The 13936-nt window shown below is 45.0% G+C and overlaps 1 protein-coding gene across 3 annotated transcripts in view; it reads left to right on the forward strand.

The window, feature by feature from the left end:
- The window catches only part of LOC120931248 (ras and EF-hand domain-containing protein-like), a 118471-nt gene that overhangs the window by 84846 nt on the left and 19689 nt on the right, over nucleotides 1–13936 (forward strand). For all 3 annotated transcript variants that reach the window (XM_040342497.1, XM_040342495.1, XM_040342494.1), the window contains 4 exons: nucleotides 2493–2571; nucleotides 8032–8081; nucleotides 10956–11160; nucleotides 13674–13790. In XM_040342497.1, coding sequence (XP_040198431.1) covers nucleotides 2493–2571; nucleotides 8032–8081; nucleotides 10956–11160; nucleotides 13674–13790 — 451 coding nt within the window. The remainder of the gene's footprint in view (nucleotides 1–2492; nucleotides 2572–8031; nucleotides 8082–10955; nucleotides 11161–13673; nucleotides 13791–13936) is intronic.

Below are 13936 nucleotides of genomic sequence, written 5' to 3' on the forward strand. Positions count from 1 at the left end.
CCATCCTCCTTCTCCACTGATGCCTACTTACCATGTTCTGATGGCCACGGCCGCCATTGTTTGTGTACATCCAGCACCACAAATCTCACTGTCATGGCTGCTACTGTGCATTACAGCCCTATAAACTTCTAGAAGGCTTTCCCCCTTTATCTTTGGCCTTGGGACAGAGCTACTGTGAAGGGGGAACTCGGTAGAGTAGGAAGGTTGTCTAGGTTGGAGGAGGGTGGTTTAGGATAGAGGAGAGTGGGATGGGATAGAAGAGGGTGGGTTAGGTTGGAGGAGGGTGGGATGGGATAGAAGAGGGTGGGTTAGGTTGGAGGAGGGTGGTTTAGGATAGAGGAGGGTGGGATGGGATAGAAGAGGGTGTGTTAGGTTGGAGGAGGGTGGTTTAGGATAGAGGAGAGTGGGATGGGATAGAAGAGGGTGGGTTAGGTTGGAGGAGGGTGGTTTAGGATAGAGGAGAGTGGGATGGGATAGAAGAGGGTGGGTTAGGTTGGAGAAGGGTGGTTTAGGATGGAGGCGAGTGGGATGGGATAGAGGAGGGTGGGTTAGGTTGGAGGAGGGTGGTTTAGGATAGAGGAGAGTGGGATGGGATAGAAGAGGGTGGTTTAGGATAGAGGAGGGTGGGATGGGATAGAAGAGGGTGGGTTAGGTTGGAGGAGGGTGGTTTAGGATAGAGGAGAGTGGGATGGGATAGAAGAGGGTGGGTTAGGTTGGAGGAGGGTGGTTTAGGATAGAGGAGAGTGGGATGGGATAGAAGAGGGTGGGTTAGGTTGGAGGAGGGTGGTTTAGGATAGAGGAGAGTGGGATGGGATAGAAGAGGGTGGGTTAGGTTGGAGGAGGGTGGTTTAGGATAGAGGAGAGTGGGATGGGATAGAAGAGGGTGGGTTAGGTTGGAGGAGGGTGGTTTAGGATAGAGGAGAGTGGGATGGGATAGAAGAGGGTGGGTTAGGTTGGAGGAGGGTGGTTTAGGATAGAGGAGAGTGGGATGGGATAGAAGAGGGTGGGTTAGGTTGGAGGAGGGTGGTTTAGGATAGAGGAGAGTGGGATGGGATAGAGGAGGGTGGGTTAGGTTGGAGGAGGGTGGTTTAGGATAGAGGAGAGTGGGATGGGATAGAAGAGGGTGGGTTAGGTTGGAGGAGGGTGGTTTAGGATAGAGGAGAGTGGGATGGGATAGAAGAGGGTGGGTTAGGTTGGAGGAGGGTGGTTTAGGATAGAGGAGAGTGGGATGGGATAGAAGAGGGTGGGTTAGGTTGGAGGAGGGTGGTTTAGGATAGAGGAGAGTGGGATGGGATAGAGGAGGGTGGGTTAGGTTGGAGGAGGGTGGTTTAGGATAGAGGAGAGTGGGATGGGATAGAAGAGGGTGGGTTAAGTTGGAGGAGGGTGGTTTAGGATAGAGGAGAGTGGGATGGGATAGAAGAGAGTGGGTTAGGTTGGAGGAGGGTGAGTTGGGTTAAACAAAGGTGGGTTATGCCCTGTACACACCATCGGTCAATCCGATGAGAATGGATTTTTTCCATCAGTTAACCGATGAAGCTGACTGATGATCCGTCGCGCCTACACACCATAGGTTAAAAAAACGATCGTGTCAGAACGCGGTGACGTAAAGCACCACGACTTGCTGAAAAAAACGAAGTTCAATGCTTCCAAGCATGCGTCGACTTGATTCTGAGCATGCGTGGAATTTTAACTGATGGACGTGCCTACAAACGATCATTTTTTTTCTATCGGTTAGGTATCCATCGGTTAATTTTAAAACAAGTTTCAAATTTTTTAATCGATGGATAAATAACCAATGGGGCCCACACACGATCGGTTTGGTCTGATGAAAACGGTCCATCAGACTGTTCTCATCGGATTGACCGATCGCGTGTACGCGGCATCAGGTTTGAGGGGGGTTACGTTAGGTTTGAGGAGGGGGGTTACGTTAGGTGTGAGGAGGGTGGGTTAGGTTTGAGGAGGGTGGGAGGGGGGGTGGGTTAGGATAAAGAAGGATGGGCTAATATAGAGGAGGGTGGGGTAAGTTAGGGGTAGGTTTTCAGCAAGGGTGCCATTAATTCTTAATGGCACTCTGTGCATCTAAAAAAGCCGGGGCATGGCATGGGTGCCGCAATTTTAAAAGGTGCAGGGACCTTTTTCCTGCGTTTCCTGTGGGTACAGCAACTTATTCAAATGAATGGGCTGCTGTGCCCATGCAAATGCGATCCGCACCAACCGCATAGCTGTGAATGGGACAGAAAAAGAGCAATGTTTACATGCAGTAACCAACAGAAAATTAATCAAATTCATTCACGCAAACCTAATTAGGGAATTTGATTGGCTACTAGGGGGAAAACCGTCATGAATAATTCTTGATCATTTTAATACGCAATAAACTGTTAAAGGAAATAAGTGATTAAATCTGAATATTTAATCGCTAAAAATCAACAAGAATACTTTGCCTTTGTCCTTTTATGGACCACGTGTCTTAACTTGCTTTTTTTTGGTTCCAGCGAGGCCAACAAGTCCCTGTATGACAGTAATGACTGCATGCGGTCAGCTTTATCAAACCTTGAAAATGAGCGCAGACGGGTGAGTTGTGTTTAGAGAGGAGAGAAAATGATGTAATATACGGGCTAAGAATTCATTCCATCAAGTGTGTGTCTTAAGGGCCCTTAAAAACGAATTTTCATAGCCATTCATCCAGCGAATCTGCATGTACATAAATAGTTTTATCCAATTCTTACAGAAACAATCGTTCCTTAGGCTATTTTCTATTCTAAACAAATGTCCTTTTATTGTGAGCAGTAGTAAAATATGACATTATAGCTGCTAGATAGAGCTGAGGAGCATAAGAAATACAGTATATACTCTTTGTAACAAGAGATACAATGTAACAATTCTAGAGAATGCTAGAGGGAATTAAAGTATAATTATAAACATATTTTATTTTTGTTTTGGAGAGAGATTATAACGGCTGTCAGGTTTTTATTGCTGTCTGTGCCCCTGTTTGGGAGATTCACTCTCTCAAAAGGCCTAGGTAATGTTATCGCTGAGAGTGAAAGTGAAGCAAAATCACAAATGGGTTTTCACCATAACAGAAATAGAGGGGAAATCTTCCAATAGGGGCTTCATGAAAGTGAAAGAAAATCACACATTTTGGGATAGGAATACAGGGGGAATCTTCTAATGGTGACACTAGTTCTGTTGATAAGCATCACTTTGGAAGGATTTCCTCTCACTTCCTGTTCTGGCTATGGGACAGGAAGTGAATGGAAATCTCCCCAATGGGACACAGAGGGCAAAAAATGTATTGACCAGGGGTTACTCAGTACAAAACAGAAAAAAAGTCTTGCTTTAGTTCTACTTTGAATATAACTAAACCCCCAAGAAAAAAATGTATATGTTGCAGCTTACAGTCCTTACATGTGCTGGCTGCGTTACTTTTCTTTCTGTTTTTTTTTTTTTTTTTTCAAACTAGGAATGTTTTTAGAAATGCAGAAAATATCTGTTTACCCTACCAGAAATGCAGTGTCCTTGTCACCTCAACTAAAATAATCACATGTGCCTAGGGCATCATGATATCCAGGTCTTGTCCTATATGTATGTTTGTGTGTGTGTGTGTGTGTGTATATGTATATGTGTATGTGTGTGTATATATATACATATATATATATATATATATATATATATATATATATATATATATATATATATATATATATATATATATATATATATATATATATATATATATATATATATATATAGCTAGATTCAGCAATGATTTACGCCGGCATATCTATAGATACGCCGCGTAAATTCAAAGCTGCGCTGGCGTATCTTCTTTCTGTATTCAGAAAGCAAGATACGCCGAAATTAGGCTAAGATCCGACTGGCGTAAGTCTCTTAGGGTGCATATTTACGCTGGCCGCTAGGTGGCACTTCCGTAGTTTTGCAGAATATGCAAATGACCTAGATACGCCGATTCACAAACGTACGTGCGCCCGGAGGAATTTTTTTTACGTCGTTTGCGTAAGGCTTTTCCGGCGTAACGTTGCTCCTGCTTCTATGAGGCGTACGCTATGTTAAGTATGGACGTCGTTCCCGCATCAAATTTTGAATTTTTTACATCGTTCGCGAATAGGGCTTTGCGTAAATTACGTCCACGTTGAAAGCATTGACGATTTGCGGCGGAATTTCGAGCATGCGCACTGGGATTCTTTCACGAACTGCGCATGCGCCGTTCGTTAAAGACGTCATTTGCGTGGGGTCATGTTTTATTTACATAAAACACGCCCACCTCTAGCAAATTTGAATTTGGCGTGCTTACGCCGGCTGATTTACGATACGCCGCCGCAACTTACGGAGCAAGTGCTTTGTGAATACTGCACTTGCCCGTGTAAGTTGCCGCGGCGTAGCGTAAATAACATACGCTACGTCTGCACAAACTTACGGCGGGCTACTTGAATCTAGCCCATATTGTTTTAGGGGATGGGAGGGAGGGTATCGTGCGCTGCAACCCAACAAGGAACATAGGTGAGTGGGCTGCTTTAATACCACCCCCATCCCCCGGGCTCCTACCATTAAAACAGGCCACCATACTATATATAGAATCTCACAAAAGTGAGTACACCCCTCACATTTTTGTAAATATTTTATTCTATCTTTTCATGTGACAACACTGAAGAAATTACACTTTGCTACCATGTAAAGTAGTGAGTGTACAGCTTGTATAACAGTGTAAATTTCTCAACACACAGCCATTAATATCTAAACCGCTGGCAACAAAGGTGAGTACACCCCTAAGTGGAAATGTCCAAATTAGCCGTTTTCCCTCCACAGTGTCATGTGACTCGTTAGTTTTACAAGGTCTCTGGTGTTATCACTCTCACTCTCTCATACTGGTCACTGGAAGTTCAACATGGGACCTCGTGGCAAATAACTCTGTTAGGATCTGAAAAAAAGAATTGTTGCTCTGCATATAGATGGCCTAGGCTATAAAAAGATTGCCAAGACCCTGAAACTGAGCTGCAGCACAGTGGCCAAGATCATACAGCAATTTAACAGGACAGGTTCCACTCGGAACAGGCCTCGCCATGGTCGACCAAAGAAGTTGAGTGCATGTGCTCAGCGTCATATCCAGAGGTTGTCTTTGGGAAATAGATGTATGAGTGCTTCCAGCATTGCTGCAGAGGTTGAAGGGGTGGGGCAGCCTGTCAATGCTAAGACCATACGCTGCACACTGCATCAAATAGGTCTGCATGACGGTCATCCCAAAAGGAAGCCTCTTCTAAAGATGATGCACAAGAAAGCCTGCAAACAGTTTGCTAAAGACAAGCAGAATAAGGACATGGGTTACTGGAACCATGTCCTGTGGTCTGATAAGACCAAAATAAACTTATTTGGTTCAGATGGTGTCAAGCGTGTTTGGCAGCAACCAGGTGAGGAGTACAAAGACAAGTGTGTCTTGCCTACAGTCAAGCATGGTGGTGGGAGTGTCATGGTCTGGGGCTGCATGAGTGCTGCCGGCACTGGGGAGCTACAGTTCATTGAGGGAACCATGAATGGCAACATGTATTGTGACATACTGAAGCAGAGTATGATCCCCTCCCTTCAGAGACTGGGCCGCAGGGCAGTATTCCAACATAATGACCTCAAACACACCTCCAAAATGACCACTGCCTTGCTAAAGAAGCTGAGGGTAAAGGTGATGGACTGGCCAAGCATGTCTCCAGACCTAAACCCTATTGAGCATCTGTGGGGCATCCTCAAAACGGAAGGTAGAGGAGCGCAAGGTCTCTAACATCCACCAGCTCTGTGATGTCGTCATGGAGCAGTGGAAGAGGACTCCAGTGGCAACCTGTGAAGCTCTAATGAACTCCATGCCCAAGAGGGTTAAGGCAGTGCTGAGAAATAATGGTGCCACACAAAATATTTACACTTTGGGCCAAATTTGGACATTTTCACCTAGGGGTGTACTCACTTTTGTTGCCAGTGGTTTAGACATGAATCTCTAAGGTATTTTGAGGGGACAGCAAATTTACACTGTTATACAAACTGTACACTCACTACTTTACATTGTAGCAAAGTATCATTTCTTCAGTGTTGTCACATGAAAAAATATTTACAAAAATGTGAGATACTGTGCATGCATGTACAGTACAGACCAAAAGTTTGGACACCCCTTCTCATTCAAAGAGTTTTCTTTATTTTCATGACTATAAAAATTGTAGATTCACACTGAAGGCATCAAAACTATGAATGAACACATGTGGAATTATACATAACAAAAAAGTGTGAAACAACTGAAAATCTATTTCATATTCTAGGTTCTTCCACCTTTTGCAGCAGACACATCTCTAGAACTGGTAAGAGGAGACTGTGTGAATCAGGCCTTCATGGTAGAATATCTGCTAGGAAACCACTGCTAAAGAAAGGCAACAAGCAGGAGAGACTTGTTTGGGCTAAAGAACACAAGGGATGGACATTAGACCAGTGGAAATCTGTGCTTTGGTCTGATGAGTCCAAACTTGAGATCTTTGGTTCCAACCCCCGTGTCTTTGTGCGACGCAGAAAAGGTGAACGGATGGACTCTACATGCCTGGTTCCCACCGTGAAGCATGGAGGAGGAGGTGTGATGGTGTGGGGGTGTTTTGCTGGTGACACTGTTGGGGATTTATTCAAAATTGAAGGCATACTGAACCAGCATGGCTACCACAGCATCTTGCAGCGGCATGCTATTCCATCCGGTTTGCGTTTAGTTGGACCATCATTTATTTTTCATCAGGACAATGACCCCAAACACACCTCCAGGCTGTGTAAGGGCTATTTGACCAAGAAGGAGAGTGATGGGGTGCTGCGCCAGGTGACTACCTCTTGAAGCTCATCAAGAGAATGCCAAGAGTGTGCCAAGCAGTAATGAAACCAAAAGGTGGCTACTTTGAAGAACCTAGAATATGAAATATATTTTCAGTTGTTTCACACTTTTTTGTTATGTAGAATTCCACATGTGTTAATTCAGTTTTGATGCCTTCAGTGTGAATCTACAATTTTCATAGTCCTGAAAATAAAGAAAACTTTTGGTCTGTACTGTATGTGTGTGTGTGTGTGTGTGTGTGTGTGTGTGTGTGTATGTATATATGTATGTATATATATATATATATATATATATATATATATATATATATATATATATATATATATATATGTATGTATGTATGTGTATATATATATATATATATATACCGTATTTATTGGGGTATAGCGCGCACCCCTAAATTTGCCCAGAAATTCCTGTGAAAAAAAGATTTTTGTACTTACAGTTTGGTGTCTTGCACAGCGTCCATCGGCGGCCTCGTCGGGTCCGTCTGCGGCTTCGGGTGTCCTCTTCGTCGGGTCCGGCGTCCTTCTGCGGCGTCCTCCTCGCTCGTTTCCCGCGTCGAGTTTGAATACTGCGCCGGCATATACCGAGCGCAGTACACTCGCGTATAGTCGGCAATGCTCGCGCTGACGTCCTGGACGTACAGGACGTGAGCGCGAGTGTAGCCGAGACTGCCCGACTATACACGAGTGTACCGCGCTCGGTATATGTCGGCGCAGTATTCAAACTCGGCGCGGGTATCGGCGTATATCGCGCACCCACGATTTTGCCCTGATTTTCAGGGCAAAATAGTGCGCGGTATACGCCGATAAATACGGTATTTAATTTCTTTACTATAGTAAGGACCCACTCAAACTTGCCTGTTTCATGCATTTGCTCCATGAAACCCAATTCTTTCCTATGTGATTGGTCACATCTATGTGCTCAAGTTTAGTATGAAAGGTGAAGAAACCCTCTAGGGGACCGACCATTCATTCCTACACGTGTGTGTTACTATGCACGGTATAAACACACAGATCAGTGTAAATCCAGCCAGAAGAACAGTAGAATGGAGTGTAAGTCAGAAATGAGTATGGGGGGGGGCGCTCAGTGAAGGAAGTGGTGTGTAGCTGTAAAAAGAAAGGGTTTATGTCTTTCATTGTTCTCATATGTACCTTCTCCTATTTCAGCATTCCTCTCCAAACCCACAAAAAGAACCACCTGTGATTACCTACAGCAGGTATGTGTAAATGTAAACTAAGGACACCACTCACTGGTGCAGTTCAATAAGCACAAACCTTCACTAGACACAGCAAATAGTTTTTCTGTCGTTCAACTGCATTTATGACTATAGCAAAGCCATACATAAAAGTTGTCCTAAACAAAAAATAAAACTAAAAAATGCCATTAACTTATGTCATTATTTGATCAGCAGAAATTGCATTATTTTAATGGTAGGGGAAATTCCTATTTTCAGCACAAGAATGACGCCACCTCTGCCAGAAACCTGCCTGCCTGAAGCCTCCTGGGATAGCCACATCCAGGGCCGGCCTTTGGGGTGTGCGAGCTGTGCGGCCGCACAGGGCGCCATGGGCAACAGGGGCGCCGTGCGGCCACCCAGAGGCGTACTAAGGGGGGGGTGAGCCGCCCCTGGGTACCACACAATGGGGGGGTGTCAGATCGGCACCCCCCCTGCGCGATTGTATTACACCCGCGCTGGCATTTTTTTCCTCTTTGTGTATGTTTAGGTGACCAGGGGGCGAGGGGTGAAGATGGGGGGGGGGGGGCGCCACAGGATTAGCTCGCACAGGGCGCCTGAACACCTAAGGCCGGCCCTGGCCACATCACTCATGCCAGGAGGCTTCCAGGCTACTTGGAAAACACTGCGCATGTGCAGTGCAGTGTTCATTTCGTCAAAGAAAATATTTTAATTAACTGCATATCTTCAATGATGAAAACAAACTTAAAGTAACATTTTAATTAAGTCATTTGATGAAAACTATGACGAAAATCAATTCTTACTTTCATCAATGAACAAAAATGTGAGGAAGGGACGTTTACCCACCTAAACTCCCGTTTTCCTCTGAGCTCCGTTTGTTAGGCTTCTTTCACGCTTGTGCGACCTAAAAGGTGTTTTGCAGCGACTTTGCCGTGACTTGAAGCAATGCCTGTGTAATCTTGAGGTCTATGGACCTCAAGTCGCATCGAAGTCGGACCAAAGTAGTGCAGGGACTACTTTGAAGTTGCACAGATTTGACCAATACTCATTGGAAATTATGGGGTGTGACATGTCATGCGAATTTACAGTCCCAAGTGTGAAAGAGGCCTTAAAGCCCCAGCCCCTGACAAGCTGTATTGGCTGAGAGACGCAGGCTTCCTGTATCTGCCTGCTGCCTGGGAGTTCTGGGACAATGCCCTGCAAACGCAGTGAGTGTTTCCCCTCCCAGCAAGGTAGCAGTGCTTAACACTGTGTAAAATAACAGCCTCCCCAGACTGTTCAATTCTCTGCCCTGTGCACTTCCTCACTCCCATTTACTTTCCCATCCCTACTACAGCCAGTGGTGTATTTAGGTTTTGTGCTGCCCTAGGCTCGACTAAACTCGTGCACCCCCTAATTTAAAAATGGCCCACCCCTTCCTGTCAAGGCCACACCTCTTGCTGTTTAAGACTCGCCCTGACATTTTTAAGTGGGGAGACTAGTTCTGAGGGCCTGGGGCGGGGCAATGAATTCCCTTAATTTGCACAGATTTCCTTTTACTTCCTGTTTGGCTATGGGGCAGGAAATGAAGGGAAATCTCTGCAATTGGACAGGGATGGTAAAAAATAAACTGACAGGGGCTATAACCCTCCCTTACTCTATCCAAAATGATAAAAAAAAGTGTTGCCTATAGTTCTACTTTAAGCACAAATTTCTGATAATTTTATGGAGAGGACTAAGAAGATATAATCATGCCAATGGTGCAGCAGAAAACATAGCACAGTGAGGAAGGGTTGTGGTCCAGGATGATAGGACAGTCAAAATTAGGAGCAGAGCCCCCCCCCCACACACAGTTGCGGAATGCTGGTCGTCCACATACCGGAAGCAGTGCGACCACTTTATGGGGGTGCTAGACTTATTTGCCTCTCAGTCCAGCCCATAAGACTGTCGCTACACTAACAGCGGAATTTTCGACAGAAAAAGTCAGACGGGAGCTTTTCATCAGATATTTCGTTCGTGTGTATGCCCCATCGGAAATTCCGACGGGCATACACACAAATACATGTTCTCAATTTTTCCGTTGGGGACAAAAATTTGATTGGAAATTCCGATCGTCTGTATGCTTTTCCGACGGATGCTCGGAAACAATTCAACGCATGCTCGGAAGCATAGAACTTTATTTTCTCGGCTCGTCGTAGTGTTTTACGCCACTGCCTTTTTGGCGGTTGGATTTTAGTGTGACCGTATGTATGCAAGACAGCTTGAGCGTAAATCCGTCGGAACTCCGTCTTAGAGAAATGCTTCAATAATGCATTAAAATATAACTAAATTCATTTGATTTTAGTCACCTAAACTACAACTAAAACTAAAACAATTCAGATGACTATAATACAACTAAAACTAAAATGGCATTTTAGTCAAAAGACTATGACTAAATCGAAATTTGACATCAACATTAACACTGGTGCAGTGCAGCATTATCAGGAGGCTAGCGACCTGATGATGTCACAAAACAAGATGGCGGCATGGGGTGTGGCAGGTTTCGGTGGGTTACAGCTTGATTCACCAGATGGGTGAGTAATCTATCCAAAAAAAAACACTTAATCGCAAAATTGGTGATTAATTGTTGCAGAACTAGCTTACCCATATCTGCCAAAATCTCAGGATATGCATATTGTTTTTGAAATAAAAAAAGAAAAAATGTTAAACAATATTTTAATTTAATATTTTAATTTAATATCTTAAGGCTCATTCAGATATGCAGTTATTATTGATGCCCCCTCTAAAAAGCAATCTGTGGGTCACTTATTAGTGACTCTTCTTTTGCCAAGCTTAATGCATTAGAAATTCCTGAGTTTTGTCAGTTTGACTTGATGTACATCTAATGTGCTTCTCCTGCTGTGTCCTTGTCAATAGCTATGGAGGAGACGACGACCCATATCACAGATTTTCTGATGTAGCCTCATGGGCCAATAAATGTAGGGACAGCGGAGTATCCCTTCCTCGCAGTCTTGGATATAGCGATGCGGATAGCTACGGCAGTGACATTGGAAGTGACCAAAGTCAGAGCTCTGAGGAGGCCTGGGAAGGAAGTGCCTCCTGTGTGATCTCAGAAGTGGAGGTAAGTGTCTTTTATATTTGGACCTTGCACATGACCACTACATAAAGAAGACTGTTGCCTAAAGCAGCCAACCAGATTCCTTATTTCACAAGGATTCCTTATTCCAAAGGAGGAAACTTGATTGGCTGTATAGCAATGACAGATCCACATATCATTTATTCTGCTTAAAGGAGTTGTAAATAAAACATTTTTTTTGCTGAAATTACTGTTTACAGGGTATAGAGAGCGGGCGCACATTACGCCGCCGTAGCGCAAATAATGTACGCTACGCCAGCGCAGAGAGGCAAGCATGGAATTCACAAAGCCAGTGCTCCCAAAACTGCGCTGGGTTTTGAAGGCGTACGCCGGCGTAGGTGGAAGTGGGCCTGAGCAATGCAAATGAGGCGTGACCCTATGCAAATGATGGGCCGAGCGCTAGACAGATACGTATCACGAACTGCGCCGGGACGTGGACTCATCCCTCTGCGCATGCTCACAACCACGTCAGAATAGCTGCCTAAACTACGCCGGATCACTGCCTACGGCGTGAACGTAACCTACGCCCAGCCAGACACACGTCCGACGTAAAATACGCCGGCTTGTATTCCCTGGTGCAGACCTTTGCATGTCTGCTGCTGGGTTGCACCTCCTTTATGGGGCTTAACTTTACGCTGGACGTACAACTTACGCGCACATCGTGTAGCCTGCGTCGGGCGCACGTACGTTCGTGAATCGTCGTATTTTCCTCATTTCCTCATTTGAATGGCTGATCAATGGGAGCGCCACCATGCGTCCAGCCTAAATGTGCGCCCACTCTACGCCGGCGTAGGCAAGTTATGTCGGCGGGATTAAGCCTGTTTTTAGGCGCATCTTAGTTTGTGGGTCCGGCGCACAGATACGACGGCGCACATTTGCACTTACATCGGCATATCTTGTTCTATGTCGGCGCAGGTGCTTTGTGAATCTGGGCCATAATAGTTAACTGATTCCTTTTAAAAATGATTAAAAATAGATAAAAATCAATCATATAATGTACCTGCAGTTTCTAGTTTCGTTTTTGCATGTTGTTTCATGCTTCTGTGATGTACAGAGCCACAGAGCCAATACAGGGCAGTGATGGTTTGGAAAACAAAACTGATTGGTGCTGAGGGGTTTTAGACACACAGTAATCACACCTCCTTGATTAGTGACCACAGAGAGAAAGCTCCCAGTACTGTGGTTATCAGGAAACAGACAACCAGGAAGTGTGGAGATCAGAGAAGAATTACAGCAACTTGAGAGCAAACACGAACAATGAGGACATAAAAACAGCACTGCATTAAGGTAAAGGAAGCTATTAAAGCGGAGTTCCACCTAAAAATGGAACTTCCGCTTAACCCACTCCTCGCCCCCTTACATGCCACATTTGGCATGTAATTCTTTTGGGGGGGGAGTGGGGGCTTCAGGAGAAGGGGACTTCCTGTCCCACTTCCTCCTTCTGCCGAGGGGCTGGAAAGGCGATTAGCTTAATCGCCTTTTCACAGCCCCTCCCTGTAGGCGAGCGCCTGTCCAATCGGACGGCGCCGCTCGCGCATGCGCACTGCTGCTCGCGCATGTGCAGTGGGTGCCCGGCCGTGAAGCCGAAAGCTGTCACGGCCGGGTGCCCACACTAAGAATGAAGACGCCGGCCGGCGAGGGGGGGGGCGCGTCGCTGGAACCGTGGAGCAGGTAAGTGTCTGTTTATTAAAAGCCAGCAGCTACACTTTTTGTAGCTGCTGACTTTTAATAAACTTAAAAAAAAGGTGGAAAACCCCTTTAAGATAAAAAAAAATTCCTTTACAAACCCTTTAAGTGTGTCTAAAGCTAAAACTATTTTTTGTTTTGGACAGAGTTCTTAGAACCCCTGCCCTGTTTTCCTTGCTGTCTGCCTTTTCGTTAGGAAGCTATTCTCTCAATTTGTCTTGGTGACTAATTTCACTGACTGAAAACAAGGAAGAAACCAACATTTTGAGTTGCCACTAGAAGAATCGCAGTACACGGTCCAGCCTTTTTGCTCCCCACGTGCATCAATGAGCCTTGGCCGATCCGTGTCCCTGTCACCAGTTTGCCAGTTTTCCTTCCTTGGACTTCTTTTGGTAGGTCCTGACCACTGCAGATCGGGAACTACCCACAAGAGCTGCAGTTTGGGAGCTGCTCTCACCCAGTTATCTAGTCATTATAAATTGACCCTTGTCAAAGTCCCTCAAATCCTTACACTTGCCCATTTTTTCCGCTTTCAACAAATCGACTTCATGGACAACATGTTCACTTTCTGCCTAATATATCCCACCACATTGAGATGACATTGTAACAAGATAATCAGGGTTATTCACTTTACCTGTTATGGCTGATTGATGTACGGTATATGTTATTGGACCCTGGGGGCCAGGATTGTAAAAGATTTGTCTGGACAACATATAATATGTTTTTTTACTACAAGTGATTTGGAAGACAGTGTGCTTAACCAATATCGGCCATACTTATCCTACTAAAGAATGGTGTCTTTATTTTGGCAGACTGTAGAAGCCAGATCAGAAATGGATGGAAGAACTAAGTGGACCCCATCTCGGCCTCTAAGCCGCAATGGTTCTACCGCCTCTTCAAAAAGGCGACTTCCCGCGTTTACACCCAAAGTAAGCACCATACACATTATTATCTTTTAGGGCTTGTCTACATTAACTGTGCCATCTGAAAAGTCACCTCCTCTCCAGCTGTTTTTAAACCCTAAAATCTGGCACCTCACCAATTGGTTGCGGGGCAGCCCCATTCAGTTAAAAGG

The sequence above is a fragment of the Rana temporaria genome, chromosome 3 (assembly GCF_905171775.1).
Source record: "Rana temporaria chromosome 3, aRanTem1.1, whole genome shotgun sequence".
Classification (NCBI taxonomy): Eukaryota; Metazoa; Chordata; class Amphibia; order Anura; family Ranidae; genus Rana; species Rana temporaria.